This window comes from Elgaria multicarinata, chromosome 3 (assembly GCF_023053635.1).
Source record: "Elgaria multicarinata webbii isolate HBS135686 ecotype San Diego chromosome 3, rElgMul1.1.pri, whole genome shotgun sequence".
NCBI classification, from domain to species: Eukaryota; Metazoa; Chordata; class Lepidosauria; order Squamata; family Anguidae; genus Elgaria; species Elgaria multicarinata.
The window spans coordinates 27,950,485-27,975,728 of record NC_086173.1 but is presented as its reverse complement, the minus strand read 5'-3'; the positions used below and the strand labels follow the sequence as shown (position 1 = coordinate 27,975,728).

Here is a 25,244-nt window from a genome sequence, read left to right as displayed (position 1 = left end):
TGCAAACTATAGCTTTTGCAGAGCACCATTCATCTTAACTTGTACATCTGTTATGCAAGTACATCTCTCTACACAACGCTATTAACTGGTACAGAAGAACCCTTGCATTATATGGTCTCATTCACCTTAGCTTAAACCCCTTTGAAGAAAGTAAACTTGGTAGCGGTTAACATGAAAGAGATGCAAACAAGCTAGGATTGCAATGCAAGCAATTTTGACGAATGAAAGCTATCTAGTAGGTGTGTTGCGTTTGGTGTTGAGCCGTTAGTGGAGAACTCATTGCTTGAAGGCAAGCCAAGCCCTTGATGAAATATTCTGCCTTAATCTTCCCATTCCCATGCAACCAAGCCCAGTACTTCAAACACATATAAGGAGAAGTCTCCCACTCCCACATCACAGGGGGCTCTCGGTCTCCTCCAGTCTCTTCTCTGATCTTCCTTCTTCATCACCTTGCCATCCTAACTCCACTCTTCCCAAGGAGCCACCATGAGCCGGCAATTCAGTTCCAGATCATTTTCAACAGGTGGAAGAAGGGGCTACTCTGTTTCTGGCAGTGGCTTCCGAGTGGGCAGCAGCTCAACTTCCATCGTCCCAGTGGGAGCTTTCTCTAGTGGCTTTGGCAGCAGAAGTCTCTACAGCTATGGTGGAAGCAAGCGGATATCCATGGGAGTAGCTTCTGGTGGTGGAGGAGGTCACTTTGGTTATGGTGGAAGAAGTTTGGGTGGTGGTCTAGGATACAGCAGTGTTAGTGGGGGTTATGGAGGTATTGGTGGTGGTGTAGGCTTTGGCGGTGGTCCTGGCTTTGGCAGTGGCCCTGGCTTTGGCGGTGGTGTTGCCCTGGGCAGTCATCTTGGAGGCTTTGGTGGTGGTGGATATGCCCTTTCAGGCCCAGGTCCCTGTCCAGCACCAGGGCGAATACATAATGTTATTGTCAACAAGACTCTACTGGCTCCTCTGCATGTGGAAGTTGATCCTGAGATCCAGAGAGTTCGAGTGCAAGAGAGGGAACAGATCAAAACTCTCAACAACAAATTTGCCTCTTTCATCGACAAGGTAAGATGGGATATGGGGAAAAAATTGTATCATGGTTTATTATAGTTTTAATTTTTGTGAACTGCCCAGAGAGCTTCAGCTATTGGGTGGTATAAAAATGTAACAAATAAATAAATAAATAGCACAAAAGGAAAAAGGAGGAGGACAAACATGATTTAATAATATTTTTAAAACAAGGAGCGAATAACAGTTCTCTTTCAATACAAGTCATTAGTATGATGCCATTTAGTCTATCTTTCTAGATATCTAAGAGCATAAGGAGGACAGAATCACTAGGCCCCAAACAATAAAATTCAGGTTTTCTGACCATTTTAATTCTAGGGCAAGGACAAATTGCTGTAAATTATGCTTTGATATGAGGAAGAACTTCCTAACTGTAAGGGCAGCTCAGCAATGCAATTAGCTACTTTTAGGGAAGTTGTGTAGCATCCTTTCTTTGTTTGGAGGTTGTCCCACAAAGGTTGGACAAGCACCTCTTATGAATGCTATAGGTATAGGAAGGATATCTTGTCTGGAAACAATGGGTTGGATGAAATGATTGGTTGGACACCATTCAAATTATGTGATTCTATTCATTTATACCTTTGTAAAAAGATAAACCATATCTGTTCATAATTAACTGACAAGGCGAGTGTCTCAGTGCCAAATGTAATTTAAACTGTGATCTGTATCCTTCTAAACTTGGCATGTATGCCATCTGGATCCTTGAATTCCAAGGACTTTGGGTACCATCTTGTCATCATGTTCCAGTGCACATAAGCTCAATTTAGCTTCTGTGCCATTCTGTTGATCACATGTACTTAAAGAGTTGATTCTATGACTTGCTGGGGCTTAGGAAAATGCATATATACTACTATATCAGCATAGAGTGGAATGGGTTAAGCTCAGTGGTAGAACGCATTGCAAAGTCCTAAATTCAATCCAGAGCATCTAACAGAGATACTCAAAAGTCACTGATGGAAGTAGGCTAGATTGTCCATCGGCTTCATTCAAAGCTCCATCACACCAGGGGTTAACACGCTCCCTACCTCGCTTCTCCTCCTGTGTTTTCCTTCCTCAAGTTCCTTCCTCTTTCAAAAGAGGAGGTACCCAATGAACACGAGGCCCATTGAGTCCACTGTTTTAATGGCGCTGTTTCTCCTGCAACCAGCAGGAGAGAGCAGCAATTCCAAGTTTAAAAAAAAATCAGACTTAGGGTTTTTTTTTTGTCGTACAAGGAAGGCCGGAAGGGGCACGGGAGGCAAACAATGAGATGTGATGGACCTAAGCAAACTCCGGGAGTGCCCAGTAATGAGTGTGCAATAAAATGCTCATTGGATGGAGTTTTCAGTATAAGCCAGCTCCTCTAAAACAAAATTTTCACTGACTTTGAACTAGGGCTATTCTAGGCTTTTAGATAGCTTTTCATGGATATTTAGGCTCAGAACACCATTTAGAAGTAGGTGGTGGTGGTGTGAGCCACAAACCACTGGATCCCTGAACAGTCATTCTGTACCAGAGCAAGAGTTTGAGGCACAGTTTCACCACACTGCTTCTCAAACCAGGATCTCTTTTCCTGACATTGTGAGATGCATCTACTGGGCTATAACTGACAATTTGTTTTCCCCTAAGGTATAAAACTGTTGCTTGGGAAGATGAGTGGGAGGGTATTATTGCACATGTTCTGCTTCTGGGCCTCCCATTGGGGCACCTGATTGGCTACTATAGGAACTGAAAGCTGGACTAGATAAGATAGATCTTTGGTATGATCCAGCTGTTCTTATATTAAATTTTCCATGCTAGGAGATCATGATGTGTGTGAACTACTTTTAGAGCATGCTGGGAATTGCAGGACTTTTCCTATCTAAAACTCCATAGGATTGAGTGAACTACTTTTCATGCATTTCACATGGAATGGAAATGAAATGTCATGATTTTTTTTTTAAATGCAATAATGTTTCAGAACCTGAAGTAGGATTTTTGTTTTTGTTTTTTAATGGAATCATTTCAGGTTTTGCTTTTGGCATTTTTTTTTTCATTTCAGAAAGTTACTTTTTAAATACCAAATCTTGAATTAGTTTTATTTATTTATTTATTTATTTATTAAACATTTGTATCCCGCCTCTTAAACCCTCTTAAACATGAGATCCCTATTGGGATCTCAGGGCGGCGTACAGATAAAATCAGAACAATGTAAACATAATATACACAGCTAAAACAGCATTAAATCATTAACAAAATCAAACCAGTAGATTTTTTAAAAGAATAAAAACAATTAAAAACAATTTAAACTATGTGTGACCATGGAGAATTTAGCCCTCAAAGGCTTTGATAAAGAACCATGTTTTAACTTGGAGCCAAAATGAAGCCAGTGTTAGTGCCAGTCGGGTCTCCAAGGGAAGGGTATTCCACAAGTGGGATGCCACAACAGAAAAAGCCCTCTTCCGTGTCCCACCATAATGTATGTCTCGCATTGGTGGGACACAGAGGAGGGCTCCTCCAACAGATCTCAAATCTCAGGCAGGCACATATAGGGAGAAGCACTCCCAGAACTACCAAGGTTCCAACCTGTTTAGGGCTTTAAAGGTCATTGCCAACACCTTGAATTTCAACCAGAAGTGTATAGGGAGCAAATGCGATTTTTAAAAGTCTGGTATTATATGGTCTTTATAGGATGTTCCAGTGAGCTGTAACTTTAAATGCCAGCCAGGATCCAAAGATGATGCAGCTAGTACTGGGTGCCCATGGGGGTGAGGGTGGGGGTTGCACTTGATCTATTCCAGACACATCTCCCTCCCCTCCCCATCCATTGTCACAAGCCAATCTGTGGCTGGGTATCAGGGAAGATACTAAAACAGCTTGTGATTTGCTGTGATGGGTCTCATCTGGTTTGAAGGGGGAGTAAGCTAAAAATGTTCTAACTCCCTAAACATCATGCCTAAAGGAGATCTTTGTATTCTGACCTATGCTACATCTCACCTTGCACCCAGCCACTTAAATGCTTGTACATAATGGCATGCATGCTAGGGCTGCCACCTGATTAAAGAATCCTAGGATGTGATCCTATGCAATGTAAGTGGGAGATCCTGGCTCTTTCTACACTTAAGGATTATCCCAGGCAAATGGAGGGGATCGTCCCTGCCTGCTCGCAGGATCCCCTGTGTCATTTACATGTACAGGAACAATCCCAGGCTGATCCTGGGATATAGGCCTGGTGTAGACATGCCCCCTGTGTGTCATTTGGATGCTCAGGGATGATCCCGGGACAATCCTGGGGGAAAAGGCAGGTGCAGAAATGGCAATTTTTTCTCTTCAAGGGTGATGGGCCTCTAAAGGGAAAAAAATGAATTGTGGGACACCTGCAATCAATTGTATTATAGATTCTTAACTGTTTAATACATTTACCATAAATCAATAAAAACCCATTGTAATGGCTAGGAAGAGCATGCTGGGATGTTGCCATCTTCTGAAACTGTGTCTATTGTCTCGCAAGTACAATATTATAATTGTCTCTGGCGAACGAGACAGGTGGACACACACCTGCTCATTCTATCAGGGAATATTTCCACCAAAGCTGGAAAAACAGATGGGGAGAGTTGGAGTCTGCTGCTAGAAGGTGCTTGGAATGCCTTCCAGCTGCAGCCAGTACCCAATTGCCTGCTCTCCTTGCTGTTCCTTCCCTTCTCTCTAAAAAGGCCAATGGGGTACTGGTGGAGGTGGTTGGTTCCACTGGAAGATGCTCAGAGCACCTTCAGCATCAGTATCCAACCAACCACCCAGAGCCAGATGAAATAAACCAGGAGGTGCATCCAGCCCTCAAGCCAGAGTTTCACCACTCCTGCAATACACATGTGCATGGGATTAAGGCCCATTGTGTGCCTCCGAAAGTGTAGCATAGAGGGATCCAGCCTAGGAAGGGAGTTCCAGAGCCTTGGAGCAGCCACCGAGAAGGCCTTCTCCCACGTACCCATCAGGCGTGCCTGGGAAGTTGGTGGGACTGAGAGAAAGGCCTCCCCAGAAGATTTCAGAGCACGGGCAGGCTTATATGGGAGAATACGGTCTTTCAATAACCTGGACCTGAGCCGTAGAGGGCTTTATAGCCTTGAGCCGTAGAGGGCATTTTGAATTGTTCCATATAGCAACATCTATATAGCCACAAATATATGGATTATACATAAATTTGCCAAAAGCCAAGAAGTTAGTGAGCTGCTGTTTGGTTTGTATGTATTCATTTCAGGTCAGAGATGGCATCATGAATATTTCTCTACCTTAAAATAAAAGGGGGTGGGGGGAGCAGAGCCCTTTATAAGCCTGCATATGATCTAGTGTCTTCCTGATGGGAGGTCTGATTTGAGATACTTGTTTTGAGTAAGGTCGGCCTAGCAAATGTAAGAGAGCAGCTTTGTAAAATTCACTGGATGAATTGGATTTAATGGATTTTCCACATGGCCACCTCACCATCTTAAGCTGGTTTCCAACTATTCTGGTGGTGACAGAATGTCCCCCATAATATTGAACATATATTTTGACTCCCTGCAGTTTAAAATGATGAATTCTGCATATCCGAAGCAGATATGTAGTGGGATATGTGGTAAAATGATAGCTATCTGGGTTATGTTGGTAACTTCTCTCAACCATCTTACCAAGTGGTCCCATGTATGCTGTGGGGGTAATTTATTAAGCCGTATTCAGTTTGTCCTTTCCTGGTTGAGAGAAAATTCCTCTCTGCCATCTTTTATGCAGCTGCAGCACCTACTGATGTCCAAAACAATTGAGATAATGGGGATGCAGGTTCATTTAGCTCTGCTGTGTGTGTTTCCATACATCAGCCTTCCCCCAAACTGGCACCCTCCAGATGTGCTGGAATATATAACTCTCATAATCCCCCAACCAACGTAGAGAGAAGGGTTGTGAATACCCACACGACGGTGCTGAATTTGCTGTTTGTCTGTAAGCAAATGTAATCTTCTCCTCGCTCCTCTTCTCATTGTATTGTCCACATTCATCATTCATCATTCTTGCAGCTCTCTGAATCCTTTAAACTGTGTCAATATCCTCCAGATGGACAAAATCCAATGATTTTAAAGTAGATGTAATGTCTCACCTCATTTAAAACCATATCTGACACTAACCGTGTCAATTTTATGCCAAGCCTTATTCAAAGCATTTCCCTTTGAGGTATTAATTGCTTTCCAAAGTGCTGACAGGTTGCTTTAACAAAGATATTATATCTTCAACCTGCCAGAAGAATGGAATGGCTTTTCAGATTCATAATGAAAAGGAAGGAGGGAGGAGATTCCTGAACAGCTGAGCAGATGGGACAGAATCTGTAGCTGTATTAGATTTCCATAATCAGAATAATTAAAACAAAGCTGCTGAGAGAGAGGGAGAGAGAGAAAGAGAGAGAGAGAGAGAGAGAGAGAGAGAGAGAGAGAGGGGAAAATGAATTACACAGTCATCCCAATCAAGAAAGGCCTATAAAAGTCAATGCACTGTACAGAATTGCAGGAAATATTTTTCAGTCCATCTTTTTAAATAAACCAAACTAATTCATATTTCCTGGACAAATATGCAGAGAAGAACACAGTTATCCTTCTGATTTCACACTTCTCCAAATGTTACAACGCAGTTCTCAGCTCAAAATGTGCATATCAAAACAGTATGTTAGGGAAAGATGCATACAAAACTGTGTGCCGGGGCTGGTCTATATTATATATGCTGGGCCCCGACACTGTGTATATTAGGGAAATATATATATAAGAGGTTTGTGTTAGGAAGCCTGTGTTAAGGAGAGTTGCATATGAAAATAAATGTAAATTTTCATGCAGCTATAAAAAATGCAAAACAATGTGGAAATTAGATGGACTGGACTCTGACTGCATGCATGTGAAACTGGCACAGTCTGGATACAGATTGATTCACGGCTGCTTAGATACTATGGTTTCTAGGCACAAATCATCTTAACAACTTAGCGAAACAAGCTTGTGAACCGCCCAGAGAGCTTCTGCTATGAGGTGGGATAGAAATATAATAAATGAATGAACGAAATGTAAATGGCAACTTTTTTGGAATGTTAGATTCAGCATTGAATATTGCTGAATGTGCAAAAAGTTTGTTTTGGTATGCTTATTTGCTTGTTGTATTGGGGCTGGTATAAGCTGTAGGTGGGACTGAAAAGAGTGTGTGTGGATTGGTGAAAAAGTGAATGTAGATGGAAGTCATGATTGCAGTAGTACGCCTCCTTATTATATCAAGATGTGAGTAGATAGCTCTCATGGCCACTTTCCTTGTTGACAAATGTATGGGACAAAACAGAAATATACTGGTGCAGATATTCTCACACTGAAAACTATGGGCATCTTCAAACCCCAGTAAGGATTTACATGTGCTAAAATGTAACGTGGGATCAGACCTTTAAGGTTCATGGGACATGCATCGCCTACAATTATGTCAAACTTGACTTCAGAGGTTCATGGGAAATGGTTTCTATAATTTCTACAGGGTGCGCTGTCCACCCAACCAGGATTGACCAGAACCCTTGCTTCTGATCTTTATGTCATGACTGTTCTGTGTTTATAATAATTCCAACCAGGTTCTTGATGCTATGGGAGGCCAAACATTTACAGTAGCCCACCCCCTGTTCCTATCAATTGTGTCCAGCTGGGGAAAGTTGTCAACTCCAAAAGCAACTTTGTGCCTTACCTTGCCATGTAGGAAACAGGGGGTGCTCCATTCTCTTCTACGGCAATGTCATATCTGAAATTCAGCTTGTCTATCCCATAGTTTGTTCCTCAACTAAAGGTACAATCCTATACATACTTAGACAGAAAAAAGTCCTACAACTCCTAGCATCCTGTCTGGAGGATACCTGGAGTGGTAGGGCTTTTTTTCTGTCTAAACATGCATAGGATTGTGCCCTAAATGTAGTATCTAAAGTGACGCTCACTTGGATATGTAATAAATAAGGATGGAGAAGAAATTTGTTCAGTCAACATTTTAATTGCTATTTGGCTTATTTTGCACTTTAGAGTCAATGCTGAATTGAAACTCAGTTATCCTTCCAAATTCACAGTTCTCTGAATTTTGCAGTGTAATGCTTTAGCAAAAAAAATGCATTCAAAAATGCCTACAATACGGGAAAGTGCACACAAAAATATGTGAATTAGTGACATTAACAGTAAAAAAAGCATTATATTAGGAAAAATTATACAAAAATGTGCATGGATTTTCATGCAAAATCTAAGTTTGAGAGGAACTGGACTTAAAACAGGCTTAATGAGACAAACTGAAGTTGACAGATCTGTCCACCTCTAATCCCACTGTTTCCAGGAGGTCCTTGGTGCCTGTGCTTTGAAGAGCAACTGTTTCCCACTGCTTCTAACTTCTCCCATCAAGATGAACAGGGGGTCTGCCCTCCAGCTAAAGGGAGAAATATCTTCTCCTTGCCAGAAAGCAACCAAGCCCCGTGTTGGGATTCAACTGTCAGCAGCACTTTATCCTTGTGCCAAGTTTTATAATCATTATCTCATTAATTCTTACAACATCCCTTTAGGCTAAGTTCCTTATTACTGTAATTCTTGTGTATTACAGATGAAGGATCTGAAGCTGTGAGATAGATAGACTTTTGCCCAAGGCCACCCAGTGTGTCTTTGGTAAAGAAGAACAAGAGGTGTTCAGTTCCCACAGTTTAAAATCCTATATTCTGGAATAATGGGCAAATTTCTTCATTAGAGCATGGAACAACTGTTAGGAAATTTGCCTGTGTATTGATTCTATTTGATAATATATTATTCGGACAGTTTCAATGAAAGACGTTTAGCCACAAACAAGGGGGAAAAGGCTGCATTTTGTTCATTCCCATATTGGTGAATGAATTATCAAAATTAGTACATGCTCACTCCCAAAAGATATAAAGAAAGTTGACTCTCCTTTAATTATAATAAACATCACCTACTGGCTAGAAAAGATGACCTTTTGTCCACTTTCCCAAATGTACTTTGAGCTAAGAATGCATGAAAAATGTCTTTTAGTTCATTTTTTTGTAAAAATATATATCAGGTTTTATCAAGTTCACACGTTCCAGATTATTTATTTGTATCTCGCCCTATATCACTAGGATCTCAGGGCAGCGTACAGATAAAATCATACAATATAAAACAATAATAACAATAAATATACACAGCTAAAAAACAAATTAAACCATTAATCAAGTTAATCAAGATTATACATGGACTTGGACATACGTTGTGGCCAAAGTCCATACATTTCCGAACTGGCAATGTCATTTGCAGACCAAAGAAATTGCTTTCGACAGCACACGTTCATTTGAAAATTGTCCATGTAAAATGCTTACTTTTGAAAAATGTACACAAGTATTATTATTATTATTATTATTATTATTTATTTATTTATATAGCACCATCAATGTACATGGTGCTGTACAGAGTAAAACAGTAAATAGCAAGACCCTGCCGCATAGGCTTACAATCTAATAAAATCATAGTAAAACAATAAGGAGGGGAAGAGAATGCAAACAGGTACAGGGTAGGGTAAGCAGGCACAGGGTAGGGAAAAACTAACAGTAGAAAGTAACAGTAGAAGTCTGCACAACATCAAGTTTTAAAAGCTTTAGGAAAAAGAAAAGTTTTTAGTTGAGCTTTAAAAGCTGTGGTTGAACTTGTAGTTCTCAAATGTTCTGGAAGTACTCTTTAATCAATGGGAGAAGAAAGCGTACATTTTCAGATGTGCACAAGTGACGTGTACATTGGAGGAAAAAAATAAGCATGGATTTTCCTGTGTGTGTGTGGTGTCTGTGTGTGTGTGTGGGGGTGCAGGGCGGACAAAGTTCCAATCTGATACAGACTTGATTCAGAAGGAGCTTCAAGATAGAATTCAGAATACTTTGGTGAGCTCCAGGTTTTGCTGATTCGCACAGCCCTACGTTTGAGCAGACTTTCATTATATATTTCTACAGTCTTTAAACTGGTTCTTCAAGTCTATGTCTAAACATGAATCCAACCTGTCAGAGCATTTTAGTTCGACTCACTGAGCAATCCTGATGCCCAATGTGGAAAGCTCTGAAAGCATCCAAAACCCTGTGGCTCATGCTAGCAGGGCAGAAATGAAGGGAGAGAAGCATTCTTCTCCCTTCTGTCTTGGGTTTGAATTTTTTCTGTACCAGTTCCAGATCTAGCATAAATTCCACCACCACCCCATGTGTGGGTGCTGGGGACTGGGAGAGTTTTGGATCCTAGAATCATAGAATAGTAGAGTTGGAAGGGGCCTATGAGGCCATCAAGTCCAATCCCCTGCTCAATGCAGGAATCCACCTTAAAGCATCTCTGACAGATGGTTGTCCAGCTGCCTCTTGAATGCCTCTAGTGTGAGAGAGCCCTCAACCTCCCTAGGTAACTGATTCCATAATCGTACTGCTCTAACAGTCAGTAATTTTATCCTGATGTTCAGCTGGAATCTGGCTTCCTGTAACTTGAGCCCATTAGTCCGTGTCCTGCACTCTGGGATGATTGAGAAGAGATCCTTGCCCTCCTCTGTGTGAGAACTTTCAAGTACTTGAAAAGTGCTATCGTGTCTCACTTCAGTTTTCTCTTCTCCAGGCTAAACATGCCCCTGAAGATTCCCAATCTGCCCACTTGTCCCTCTCTCCAGGATTGGAGAATTAAGAACTCCAGAAGTGTTTGCAGGGCCTGGAAGAGGGGTTCTGAAGTCAGATTTCCATCTCTGAGATTGGACCTCTCTCTCCACTCTCAGAAGGGGAGATCTGATCTGTCCTATGGCTACTGCCAACATATGATGGCACCATCAACCATTCTATATTTCTAACTTTGTCTTAATTTTTTCAGGTGCAATTCTATGCATGTCTAGACAGAAAAAAGTCCAACAAATCCTAGCATGACCCAGTCAGCATGGGCAACAGAACCTCATGGGCCTGTTCATGAAAAAATTATGTGGTGTGTTTTTTCATGTGTGTGAGTGTTACATTCTACTGTACACTTCCTCTTCCTTTCTCAGTATCCAAGCCAACTGAATGCATGAGCGGATGCATTGCAATGACTGGAAACAGAGAGATACTGAATTTGAGGAGAAAAAGCTCTTCTTAATTCAGTAATGTGAATTTATATTCTTCTAGTTCATTTCCTGCTCACACCATTTCTAGCAACAGATACAGTTTGGTTTTTAGAAAACAGAGTGTAAATTAGATGTGGTACTGTAACATTTACTGCCACAGAAAGATATTGACGTATCTTTTATGATTTTAGTTGTCCTTCAAAGTGTATTTTTAAAATTTCACCATTTAAACCTTTAAAATTATTTAAATAAATGTGTTAAATACTGCTGATTTTTTAAAAAAATGGTGTAAATTCCATTTCAACTGTAATCATTGAGATTGCCTCAAATGGAACATAGCCTTATATGTGTTGCATATGTGTCATTAGATGTATTGTATTGTTAGTTGTGTGATGTTCTGTTATGTTTTCTTTCTTTGCTTGTCTTTTCCCCCCTATTCTTTTGTAGAAAACAATAAAATTGTTAAAGAGAAAAAATATATTTTCAAACATACTGAAGAGGTGGAGAGAGGGTTGAGAAAAGAGCTTGTGCTTTTTCTGGTATTAGTATCCTGGTAGCCAATCAAAGCATTCCAGGAAAACGCACAGGGGACTGTAACACCTCCAAATGCACATGGGGGATCTATTGACACGGGTCCTGTGACTGACCGTGTGGTTCCCATGGATGAGCATCCACATTTTCAAATTGACTCCCATGTTGCTCTCCAAGAAAAATAACCACTTGCCTCTTTGCTTGCATTTTAGGTGCGATTTCTTGAGCAACAGAACAAAGTGCTGGAGACCAAGTGGGACTTGCTGTACCAGCAGGGCACTCCAGCTCTGAGAGACAACCTGGAGCCCCTTTATGAGTCTTACATTGACAATCTCCGGAGGCAGCTCGAGAGCCTTGTCAACGACAAAAACCACCTGGACATTGAACTGAAGAACACACAAGAGCTTGTGGAGGACTTCAAGAACAAGTATGTAAGAGGGAGAGATGAGAGGGTGGGGGAATACCTAGGACTTCAGCCAAGGGTAGGCAAAACTATTATTCAACAATAGCTCACTCTCTTGAGATAAAGGTCTCTGTTGAAGCAGACAGCTTCCTGAAAGGCTTTGGGCAAGCCACTGTCTCCTGATGTCACCTGCTTCCCAGTGTTGTTAGGAAGATATAGACAATGAGAACTGTAAAGTATTTCATATTCTTTAATGATGACGAGAGTCAGTGTGGTGTAGTGGTTACAGCATTGGGCTGGGAGTTGGGAGATCTGGGTTCTAGTCCCCACTCAGCCATGAAGCTCACTGGGTGATGTTGGGCCAGACACAGACTATCAGCCCAGTCTACCTCACAAGGTTGTTTTGTGAGGATAAAATGGAGAGGAGGAGGAGGAGGATTATGCGCACTGCTTTAGGTCCCTTGGAGGAGAAATGGTGGGATATAAATGCAATAAATCAATCGGTAATGATGATAATGATATAATTTATCATTTCTCACAGATATGAGGATGAAATTAACAAACGTACAGCTTGTGAAAATGACTTTGTGGTGCTCAAAAAGGTAAGTAGCACTGCTTTAGAAAACTTAAAACTGGAACAATCCTTCTAATTTCATTTACACACCATGATTTGTATTGTAAGCATCTTCAGTGCTAGAATAATGAGTTAATGGTGGTACATTTCTGATATTCAGCACCCATACAAAATCTGGAGAACATCGGGGCCCTGTCTTCTGGTGTCAAGTTGATGCTCCTTCCTCAGAAACCCTGTGTTTTTCTTTACCTGGGATGGCACTGGGTAATCCAACACCAAGGATGGCGCACCATGCTTCCAGCAGTCATCTGGGTACCGGAGCTGCCCTCCATCCTCTTCCTGGTGGAAGCCGACCAATCGTCGGTCACCTTCCACCAGGACCACCGCCAGATCAGCCCCGGAGCAAAGTCAGATGGTGGAAGAGCTGTACTGACCTTGTTTCCACTGAAAAAGTTGGGTTAAGTTCCCAGCTTTTTCAATGTGCAGCTTCACGGGGAAGCCCCGCACTGGCTGTGAATCTGCAGCTGCGTCATATAACTGATGCAGCAGAAATTTGCAGCCACCGTGGGGCTTTCTTCTCATATAGACAGCCCCCAGGTTTTGTTCTATTGAACTGACACAGCAGTTAACATTAGGGCTGAAATAAAATGTCACGCTTCTTCAATTCAGCAATTTTTCATAATTCTCATCCAGAATTCCAAATTTCAAAATGTTAAAATTTTGGCTATTAAATTGAAGTTTGCGGAACACATTTTGCAAAATGAAAGCTTTCCTCTTAAGATATATATTTAATAGGGGTGTGCACGGACCCCCCGCTCCGCTTCACTTGCAGATCCGCCATTTTCCGGATCGGGCTGCTCCGCCCCGCCCCCGCTCCGCCCACTTCTGCTCCGCTCTGCTCGGAGCTCCGGATCCGGATCCGGAGCTCCGTTCCCCCCCCCATAGGCTTGCATTGAAAGCTAAAAAATTATACAACTTTTTTTCTGTTCAAGTTAGAAACCTCATGTTTGGCACCATGACACCTCATGGGGGTATACACACGCACGCCAAGTTTCAAAGCAATCCCATCATCCCCTGATTTTTGGGGAATTTTTGAAAATCGGGCACCCCATTCACACCCCTTTCCATAGCTCCGTCAATTTGCACGTTAGAAACCTCAAACACGCCACCATGAAAGCTTATCCAGGGATACATACGCACGCCGAGACTCAAGGCAGTCCCATCATCCCCTGATTTTTGGGGAATTTATGAAAATTCAACACCCCTTTCCATAGCTCCGTCAATTTTGCACGTTAAAAAAACCCCTCAAACTCACCACCATGACAGCTTATCCAGGGATACATACGCATGCCGAGACTCAAGGCAATCCCATCATCCCCTGTTTTTTGGCGGGGCTTAAACCTGCAAAATTTGGAACTTCCAAAACTCCAAGTGAGCGCAGGAAGGACTTCTCCCCTGAGTCAAAGCCACACACACACAACATCCCTGCGAGGTGGGCACGGGAGGAGGGAGGGAAGGCAGGCAGGCATGCAGCTGGCATTTCTGGGGGCATAAGGAAGTGAGCCAAGGATAAGCCAGTAATGCATATAAAATGGAATAAATCAATAAATAAACAAAGGAGGGGTGGAATTAAAAGCAGCAGTGTTGCTCAATAAACAGCAAGAAGATTTTTAAAAAAAAGGCTATATCTGTCTTTTACCAGCAATAGGGGGACGTGCCCGGGGGAGGGGGAAGCAGCTGCCAGTTCAACTCAAGACAGCTACCAACAGCTCTGAGATTAAGAAGTAAACGCTCACTTCAACTCATAACAGGCATCGCTCCACCACAAAAAGTAAACGCTCACTTCGACTCATAATAGGCATTGCTCCACCGTTTTACTCTCTTTGGAAGGCTCTAATGGCCTTCCAGTGCAGGAGAGAGTGGGGGCATGTCCACGATGAGATGCCCTAGGGGAGCTCATCCCCTTGCACCACATCTTTTCAGTTGTTCCCCAAAGTTAGGGTGGGTAGCAGTGCTGTGTTTCTATCTCTTATTCTTGGCTTAGTATATGATTTCAGGTTGTGTTTGTGCATTTGGTGGGGCTACTGTTTTAAAAAACACTGGGAAAAGCCCGTTCAGATGAAGAAAGAGAAGTTTCCCAGAATCCCAAGTTACCCGTTTTGCCTATGCCCTCCTCTAACTTTGGGATCATGTGATCATGACCGGGAGCTGACTCTGCCCCTCAGCCCTTTGAAAAATGTATTTTTCCCGCCGGTTTTTTAAAAACTTCTAGCGCACGACCCACACGACGCAGAAAGTTGAGAGTAGTCTCAAAATGACCCCCATCCATGACTCTCTGTGCACAAGAATTTTCAGAATGATAGCTTAAAAACCAACCCAGTTATGCCCGAGTCTTTCTCTCAATGCAATCCTATGGGCGAAAATCCGAAAACGCCATTTGAGCTGCGCGGTTGACCCGATTTTCAAAAAAATATAGCACGCGACCCGCACGACGCAGAGAGGTGAGAATGGTCTCAAAATGACCCCCATCCACAACTCTCTGAGCACAAGAATTTCCAGAACGATAGCTTCAAAAACAACCTAGTTATGCGCGATTATTTGCCGCAATGCAATCCTATGGCGAAATGTTTTCAAGATGGCGACCGGAGCGCTCCGCCTGAACTAGGAGCTCCGAAAAATGGTCGCTTCTCTTCGCCTTGCTTCTAGGGGTCCGTGGTCCGCTCCTACTCCGCCTCTGGGTAAGGCGGAGCAGGCCAATCCGCTACTGCTTCTACGCTCCTAATCGGAGCGGATCACACCCCTAATATTTAATCTCAGTGTATGGCCACACTGGCCAATTCTATGCTATATCACACTAATCTACTCTGCAATCCACCCCTGACATTGGGTCCTATTACAAGCATTGCTCTACACTGTACTTAAGGATGGGTCGAAAATCCCCATGCAGATTTTTGCCCCATGCTCCCTTTGTTGACAATGGAGGTGCAGGTCCGGTTAGGTGTGGTGAAAAATGTGCAATTTCCCTAGCCTTGGAAAAATTGTGTTTGTCCCCCTCCCCCTCCAGTGGGGATCTTAAAGGCCCTAAAGGCTTTCGCACCCCCACATTCATCGGTCCCAGATAGTGATGCGTGTAGAAGGGAATTTCATTCTGTGGAATAAGTCTATGTTCCAGGTGAAAGGTTAAGAACCCCCCCCCCAACATTCCTTAACAGCAGATTCCATGTGCATCTTAGGCCTTAGCTAGATGGGGCTTTATCCCGGGGCGAACCCCGGGATCGTCCACATGATGCACAGGGGATCCCGGGATCAGGGAGGGATCATCCCTTCCTTGCCCTGGGATATAGCCCTCTCCTTTGGCCCCAGTTTTTCTGTGGTCTCGGGCTGAGCCCAAGACTGCGGAACGTGTGGCCATGTGCCGCAGGTTGTCCAGGAGCTGCGCACCGTTACAGTGGAAGGGTTTTGCATTAAGGTGGGAAAGCGCACTTTTCAGGCCTCTGGAAAATACACAGATTCCCCAGGCCATGCCATTAGCATGCCTGGTGGAATTTGTGCAGTTTCCAGAGGCCCAGTAAGTACACTTTCCCGTGCCTCTCCCCACTCCCTTGCCCATTGGGGCCAAAAGGGCACGGGGGAGGGAGGAAAAATGCACTTGGCACGCTGTGGGAATTGCACACTTTCTGGAGGCCTCGGATGCAGGCAACATGGAGCACATGCTGGGCCAGCTTGGCTGGAAGAGGGCCGGGCGGGCAGCGCTTGGCGAACATGCAAGTTGAGCTCCTGGAGAGTTCGCCATTGACTAACTGTACTCTGACCCACCCTGCTTTGATCTGCCTATGCTAAATAGTGTCTTTATTTTTCTTCCTAAGGATGTGGATGGCTCCTATATGCACAAGATAGACCTGGGATCCAAGGCTGATTCCTTGACTCAGCACATTCAGTTCTTAAGAGCGCTCTTTGACTCAGTAAGCATCATTTCATCCCTATTATACCTGCATGGGAATGTACTCCTAAGCCAACTTCATTATCATATATATATATATATATATATATATATATATATATATACACACACACACATATATATATATATACCCAATGCCAACAATCCTATAGATCAGAGTCATTTATTTATTTATTACATTTTTATACTGCCCAATAGCCGAAACTCTCTCAGCAGTTCACAAAAATTGGCAAATCGTGACCAATGAAGCCCTAACACCCACCACTGCCTCTACCGCAACCTCATTTTTAAAAAAACAATAAATCAACCCAAAAACAAACAAACAAACAAACAAAAACAAAGTTGTGCTAAAAGCTGCACAAAAGCTGCTGCCACTTTTTTTTTGAGTGGTAAAAAAAGTCAAATTTTGTCTTAGCAAACAAGCTATATTTAACCCTTAGTGCTACTGAGCACTATGAAGTGGTTTGCCACCACATTTCAACAGCAAACTGGTGATAATGATTATTGTGAAGATGAAGATGATGATGATGATGATAATGATGATGATGATTACATTTAAAACTTAGTCTGATCTGCGGCAGGAGTGGGCATCTGGAGGGCAAAAATAGCTCCTGGAACTTCTGCAGTTTGTCCTTTATTTTAGCAGTGTTTTTTATTTGTTCTTGAAGCATCCCAAATGTGAACTTTTCTCTTCAAGCTGGCCATTATTTTAACTACACGAGCATCCTTCTTTTCTCAAGAAGGTGGGTGATGGGTGAGGGAGGATCTCTTGGAGGGTGTATAACACAAGGATCTCTGGGAGGGTGTGTTATGTTACTGTGTGCTCTATGCATACAGACACATCACAACTACCATGGCCAGATCTATACCAAGCAGGTGTAATACTTTGAAAACAGTTTGAAAATGGCATACAGAATGTGTTCTGGGCCCAAACAGTTGTCAAAACTATTATAAAGAGTAGTGTAGACCCTGCCCATGTGAAGGCCAACCCTGCCACCAAGCACCAGAGGTTGGAGGCAGGTTTTTCCCCCGGGCCACAGAGTCTAAAATGCAACACACTGATTTTCTCATACAAATGAATGGCAGCTGTTGAATTATGGGGGTGGAGTGAGGAAGTAAAGGTCCACCATTTTTTTTAAAAAAGTCCATAAGTAAAATATCAATAAGAATTAAAAAAACCTAAAACATTAGACAACTCTTGGAGAAATTAGAAAGGTAAAAATTTGGCATATATTTTTTTAGGAAAATGATTATTTTGTTTCGGTAGTGGGAGTTTAATAAGAAAACAGAGCAAGCTATTAATATGGGCCTTTTCTTCTCCTTTTTGTTGTTGTTGGCAAATATACATTTCTGTTAAGCTGCCTTAAGCATTTATTCGAATAAAAAGATTGAAAAAGTCCTTCTAATATATGAACAAGCAAATAAATGCTGGTGCCAGAGACCCACACAAGGTTAAGGACTACAGAAGACTTCTTAAGTTGATAACTACAATCTTTATCATTCTCACAGGAACTAGCTCAGGTGCAATCGCAGGTTAAAGACACCAGTGTCATCTTACAAATGGACAACAACAGAGACCTGAACCTGGACAGCATCATTGCTGAAGTCAGAAGTCAATATGAAGATATTGCCAATAGGAGCAGGGCTGAGGCAGAGGCATGGTACCAAAATAAGGTGAGAGTCCTTTGCACAACAGACACAAAAAATGTTCTCCAGGTTTGAAATTCAAAAACCTCCTTGAAATTTGAAAGAGAATTTATGAACTGCTCCAAATTTTACACTGGAACTCAAACTGTTCTCCCCACTCCAGGAATTCAGAAACACTGAAATTTGAGATGTAACCAAGATAGCAAACTGTTTACAATGAAAAAGGTTAAATCCAGATACCAAATTTTTAAAAGCATGTTAAATTACATGGGTACCTGTCCAAAAAATAATAATCTGAATTGTGTTTGAACACAAAATGAGCATAGAATACATAGGCAATGGTCTTATCCCCACCCCAACCCCAAGCCACTTAGGCCATAGCTAGATGGGGCAAAATCCCGGGGCGATCCCCGGGATCGTCCCTGTGCATCCACATAACACACAGGGGATCCCGGGATCAGGGAGGGATCATCCCTCCTTTGCCCCGGGATCTCACCCTCCCCTTTAGGCCCGGTTTTTCCACGGTCTCGGAACGTGTGGCCAGGCACCACTGTTTGACCCGGCTCTGTGCGGTTCCTTGCGAGGAGCCAGGAGCCACGCACGGGGTGGGGAAAATAATTTAATTTAAAAAATTACTTATTGTTTGTGCACAAGTGGTCATGCTCTGCTGGCCCTTTAATAATAACAAAAATGTTGGGCGCAATGCCTCTCCTTCTGAGGTCGTCATGCATTGCGTGTAAACAGAGGCGGGATCTCACGTTAAACACAATGCAAGATTTTCCCTCCTCTGTCGTGGGCTAACAGGTAGGTCTAGCTAAGGCCTTAGAAGGTAAAGTGTATAGTTCTTCGCTTACTTAAAAATGTGGCAAGTCCCCCATTCTGCTGAGTGAGGCCCTGGACAGCTGCCCAAAGTCCTATCCTGAATGCACCATGGAATATAAGTTCACACTCAAGGACATGTAAGGTTTACTCTCATGTAGAAAAATAATTAAAAAGTGAGTTCTCACTTTTTGCTGTTAGAAAAATCCAAAAGTTGTTCCTACTATAAACAACAGATTAGTACCATGAAGAACTTTCCATTTGTGGTATCTGTGTAGAAATGTAAAGTTGCCAGGCCTGCCTAGTACCAACACATACAATGTATGTGCACTCACATGCATGCACGTATACTTGTTATTTTGAGTTATTTATGACACCTCTGATTATTTGCTTTGTGAATATCAGTTCGAGGAACTGCAGACGACAGCTCACAGGCACGGCGACGACTTGAAATCCTCAAAAGATGAGATTGCAGAGATGAGCCGGATTGTCCAAAGACTTCGCTCTGAGATTGAAATAATGAAGAAAGCAGTAAGTCACATTTTATTTTGGGTTCCCCCCACCCCATGTAGCCTGCTGCTTTTCTTGTGCTAACCACTTGAATGAGACAGCTACAGATGTCATGAGGTTCAAGGTTTCACCAACTGTAATAACCTAGTATAGATTTGACCTATCCAAGGATGAGTTTCATGCAAGTCACAAGATAGCCAAAAATAATAATAAAAAAAAATATTAAAAAAATCCTTCTGGTATTTCTTACATAGCTATGTGTTTATTACACTCCTTTTCTCCTCCAAAGATGTCAGAGCAGCTTATTTATAGCTCTTGCAGATAGGGATGTACTGTATGTCTCCCATCCAAGCAACTAACAGGTCCAGAGTGGCTTAGAGTCATCTGTAGAACTGTATCCGGTGCCTTCAGACAATATGTGTCCTAAAAACTGGAACACCTCTCAGGACCCCACCTGGTCGTACCATAGATCAATTTTGCTCAGGAAAGAAGGTGGGCTCCAGAAAAAAATGAAGGGTGGAATAGAGGGCCACAGAAATCGATTGGTCAGCAGAGGAAAAGATGGATGACATGGCAAGAATCTTGCGATATCAGTTCTCGAAAAGAACTCCCCTTGATTTTTACTGTGAGGAAGGAACTACAGTGCAGAACTGTGTTTCTGTGGTGTGGGCAGGGTTTCTTTCCTTCCTACATGCAAAGTACTTCCATTCCAGACAAAACCGGAACACCACTTCCAATCCTAAACTAGCACTAACATCCCATTCCACATTCCATAAAAACAATAATCGCATCATTAGCTACAGCAAGCAAAAGCCTCACCAATCAAAGCAGCAAAATGAGAGAGAGAGAGAGAGAGAGAGAGAGAGAGAATGTATGGTACTTCAATGATTGATTGCTCTTTTGGGGGCTGGGACCTATGACATATGTACCAACCATCCAATAGATGTGCCAGATTTGAGCATGGAAAGCAAAATCTGTCATCAGATTATTTTCATGGTGCCTGTGCTATGAAGCCCACAAACTGGCAGATACACAGTTGCTTAGACAACCCCCACTCTTGTTACCTTCTCTCCCTATTAGAATAGTGTCCGGGGAAAGATGTAGGAAGCCAAGCTGTGTGATTAAGGAGCAATGACCAAACAAAGCTTTTTTTCTCCTTTTCTTTTTCAGATCAACAGCCTGCAATCTTCCATCGCAGAATGTGAGCAACGCGGGGAGATGGCCCTCAAAGATGCACGGAACAAACTACTTGACCTGCAGACTGCCCTCACAACCGCAAAGGATGAGCTGGCTCGTTTACTGCGAGACTACCAGGAACTAATGAATGTGAAGCTGGCCCTGGACGTGGAGATCGCCACCTACAAGACACTGCTAGAGGGAGAGGAGTGTAGGTAGGTACAGGCCGGAAAAGTAGACCTGTCTAGCTGAATGTGGAGCCAGGTAAAAATGATCCCTGGTGCAAAAGATCCCTGCCATCTGAACTTTTGTCTAAATGTGACTTCTTTGGTTGTGTTCAGAATCAAGACTACTGAGCAGCCATGGCCCAGTAGGGTGTGTGTAGGAGGACCATGCAGAATTCCTTAAGTGAAGAATGTCGGTCTGCCTTCCCCAGCCTCCAGACATGTTGAACTGCAACTCCCATATTTTCTGGAATGGGGATGATAGGTATTGTAGTTCAGCACCTTTGGAGGGCACCAGGTTGGAGATGGCCCTTCAAGTATTGAAGAAAGAGTTTTAGAATAGGAGTCTAGACTCTCAGAGAAAGCGTGGACAGAGCAGACAAGCACTGGATGCCAAAGAGAAGGTAGCTTTAGGTCAGTCTTCCCCAACTTCATATCCTTCAGATATTATGGACTTCCGCTCCCATCAGTCCCAGCCAGCATGGTCGATGGTAAATAATACTGCAGTTGTGGTCCAAAAACCTCTGGAGGGTACCAGGTTGGAGAAAGGTGCCTTAGGTTGGCTAGGAGCCTATGAACTCTGGAATACTGCTGCAGGGAGGTGTGTGGCTGAATCCTCTCATCATGGGAAAGGGCAGCTCTTAGTTAATGGGCTATCACTCTGTTCCCAAGGGGCATAGCTAGACCAGGGGATCTATCCCAGGGATCGCCCAGGGATCATCCCTGTGCATCTACATGACACACAGGGCATCCTGGGAGCTGTGACCCACCATCAGAATTTTAATTGTTTTCTCAACCAATTTGCATCCTCATTTTATTGTGGTTCCCTCTAGGTCCTCCTTTCCCAAATTGCTACCCTCCAGATTTCAGGGGACTGCAACTTATTTAATTATTTGTATCATTTATATATCGCTGAGTATAATAGAATTTCTGAGTAGTTCATACAACTAAAGCATAGCATTAAAACACAGCATAAAAACACTTCCACCTAAAATAAAAGAGTAGTAAAATGGAGCAGTAAAATGGAGTGGCATAATTATTTTACTTACAGCCCCAGAAAAGTCTTCCAGCATTCCTGACCATTGTCCATGCTGCCTAGGACTGATGGGAGTTCAACAGATCTTTAGGGCACAAGGTTGGGGATTATTGCTCCAGTTATTCAAATTTTGTCACGTGGGACCAGTTGAAAGAGTCTAACTTGAGATGTAGATATATGACATCAAACTCACTTCCTCTATCAAAGAAAACAATCACTGTAACGAAGAAGGGCACCAAATTGATCTGGCACAATCTCTTGTTATTACAATGTGCTGTTTTTTCTTTCCCCTACTAGAATGTCAGGAGATTTCCCGACTCCTGTCAACATCTGTAAGTATATACTTCAGTATGCAACTACATTCGGAAACCAGCTTGCTTGCTTGAGAGATAAAAGGACATCCCTAACATGATTTTCAATCTCCACAGCTGTGGTCAGCAGTTCCAGCACCATCAGTGGTGGTGGTGGAGGAGGAGGAGCAGGATATGGCGTCGGAGGGGGAAGTGGATACGGTGTCGGAGGAGGAAGTGGATATGGCGTTGGAGGAGGAAGTGGATATGGCGTTGGAGGAGGAAGTGGATATGGCATCGGAGGAGGAAGTGGATATGGCGTCGGAGGAGGAGGTGGTGGACACAGCCATGTCAGTTTTGGAGGAGGAAGAGCGAGCCGATTTAGTAGTGGAGGCAGCCTAGGTGGTTCTGGAAGTCTCACTGGTGGTGGATATAGTTATGGAGGGGGCAACTCAAGTGTGAAGATTGTATCATCTACAAGCTCAAGCAAGAGAATAAGCAGCTAAGGTTTTTTTTTTAAAAAAAGCATTCAACATTCCCTGCTTCAGGAAACAAAAGATTCTCCCCCAATTACCCACCCACCCCTATACACACACTTACTGGTAACTATCCCCAAAAGCAATATACTTCCTCAACACTGAAACAGGGGGGGAAAGGGACAAATATTCCATTATTGCGTAAGTTCAGAAGATTCACCTTGTGCAGCTTTGTACCACTCCAGACTCTAGATGGGAGAACTGCATACTTGAATATCCCCTGCCCGTTTTAAAAAGAAGGAAAGAAAGAACTCCTTGCACACACAGAACTAGTGTGTTAGGAAGGTGGGCTTCTAGCCTACCTTTCCCCCTGACATACTAGTTTTGTATGTATCAACAGGTTTCTAAAAAATGGTGGAGGCATTTGAACATGTGATCATCACCCACCTGCAAGCTCTGAAGTGGTACAGCCCTCTTTCCAGTTGTTTGTACAACTGAAAGCATGGTATTTTTACAGGCAATGGGAAGGATGTTGTGTTTGTAGACTGAGGTGTTCACTGTAACCCCTTGCCTTATGCCTACCCCACCCCCAACACATACACCAGTCTTAAGGCTATATCATGGATCAGTCCAGGAAACTCTTACATGAAACGGAAGGTACCCTTTCTGTATTCAGACTACTCCAATGGTGAAACGGGAAAAGGAATGGTGACTTTACATGCTTTTAAAATGATTTCTTCTTAAATATTCAGTAGGGGAAAGCCACCATCTCTTTCATATCATCTTTAAATGTCATGGTGGCTTAAAGCAAGCCCCTAAAGTCTACCGAAAACCCGTATTTGAAAGAGTCCTAGCCACCTTCTTCCATGCCTAAAGCTACAGAGCGAGAAACATTTTCAAGAGAGTTGGAGGTGCAGTGACAGCGGCATCTTTGCAGGGTCCATTCCTTTGTCACACTGTTGTGTCTGGTCAAACAGCCCTTACAGGTTTTTGAAGCACCACAATGCTCTGATAAATCTGTTTAACAGAGGCAAAAGTGGGAAGTGAATGCGGCAGCACACCCATTGTATCACTTTTAGCAGTATCATCTGTTTCCAAACAAATATACCAGTACCAATTTTGCCATGATGAAACAAGCCCTAAACTTCCCATTGATATCATTGCTTGCTGAGTTTCTAATGCATTGAGGACGAATGAAACACGAGCGTCTTCTCCCACCATATGTATAATTACTATTGAAGAAATCAATGACAGAGAGAGTTTCTGAAGCGATCCCTCTGTGGATACTACCCATCTATATCCCCTCCCTTCCACTTTTTGGAGCAATGTGTACTTATAATAGCTACGAAGGAATTTTAAAAATTAAATCGCAATCTGTGTTAAACTCAAAGCAAATGAGCCCCTGAGTGAGCTTACATCACTTGTGTTAGCTTCTTACATAATTTACTCCTTCTACTTGTGTATGCAGATGGGGGCATCCCCGCCCCTTATGCTGGTGGTATGTAAAATTCAAACGGTCTTTGTATATTTCCTTCCACCTTCTTGAGAGTTCTAACATTTCTGGTGTCTTTAATAAAACTGCATTGTGTAGAAAAGTTGGCTTTGCTTAAAGTTTGTTTGTGAACCACAACTACAAAGACTTTGCAGGTGGAAGTAGTAGCCCTTGCAGCTAATGAAAAAGAAATCTTCATTTCCCAACTGTTGCTGCTAGTTTGGGTTGCAGAAGGGGTGTGTGTCCATTTTTGTGGGCCTTGGGCCTTAGCTAGACCTAAGGTTTATCCCGGGGTCGTCCCTGCCTGCTCCCGGGATATCCTGTGTGTCATTTACATGAACAGGGATGACCCCGGGATAAATCTTAGGTCTAGCTAAGGCCTTGGAGACAGCAAGGGCAAGAAATGGAGTGGGGAGCTCTATGTCAGAGCAGGAATATTTGGAGAAACAAAACAAAACAGGTGAAAGACCCATTCTTTGCTGTATATTTTTTCCTGTGGAACTGTTGACCACTGATAAAGCATTATTGAATTAGATGGGTTGGCAAAACAGAAGATGAGAAAGCGGCACTCACAGATAGCAAACCGCTTGATATAATGCAATATATGTATCTATAGACAGCATATAAAATGAGAGTCATTAAATACAAGAAGTCCAAAAATATCTCAAGCATAGACTGCACAGTCATTGTCACCTCCTGGAACTGCATCACAGTTGTAAAAAGCAAGTTACATTGCTTATTATTGGATGGGCCTGGTTGAATGCCACTAAGACTGCAATCCTCTACCAGCTTCCTGGGAGTAAGCCTCACTGAAGTCAATGGGTTTTGCTTCTGAGTAGACACACATAGGATTGCAGTTTAAAAGAAGCTGCAGGTTCAGCACAACTTCTAAAATAGGAGAAGCAGGAGGCCCCTTCCTGTTGGCAACCAAGACAAGCAGAAGGAGCTGGACTTGATCTTCCCTGATGGGGAGGTAGGTTCTGGCAC

The 25,244-nt window shown here is 42.9% G+C and overlaps 1 protein-coding gene across 1 annotated transcript; it reads left to right on the top strand.

Moving 5' to 3' along the window:
* The first annotated feature begins 335 nt into the window (after nt 1-335).
* Nucleotides 336-22,975, top strand: LOC134394344 (keratin, type II cytoskeletal 6C-like). Its single transcript, XM_063119726.1, has 9 exons — nt 336-1,053; nt 11,862-12,076; nt 12,594-12,654; nt 16,493-16,588; nt 18,097-18,261; nt 19,459-19,584; nt 20,734-20,954; nt 22,297-22,331; nt 22,428-22,975. Exons 1-9 carry the CDS (start codon nt 487-489, stop codon nt 22,793-22,795), a joined length of 1,854 nt encoding a protein of 617 aa, XP_062975796.1. The 5' UTR covers nt 336-486; the 3' UTR covers nt 22,796-22,975.
* Nucleotides 22,976-25,244: the final 2,269 nt, after the last annotated feature.

What these genes read in the sequence shown, in the direction of transcription:
- LOC134394344 (XM_063119726.1), top strand. Translation starts at nt 487, where the DNA reads ATGAGCCGGCAATTCAGTTCCAGATCATTTTCAACAGGTGGAAGAAGG. An exon ending in GTGGAGGACTTCAAGAACAA is followed by an intron (nt 12,077 to 12,593) that starts GTATGTAAGAGG and finishes CATTTCTCACAG; the next exon opens with ATATGAGGATGAAATTAACA. An exon ending in CCCGACTCCTGTCAACATCT is followed by an intron (nt 22,332 to 22,427) that starts GTAAGTATATAC and finishes CAATCTCCACAG; the next exon opens with CTGTGGTCAGCAGTTCCAGC.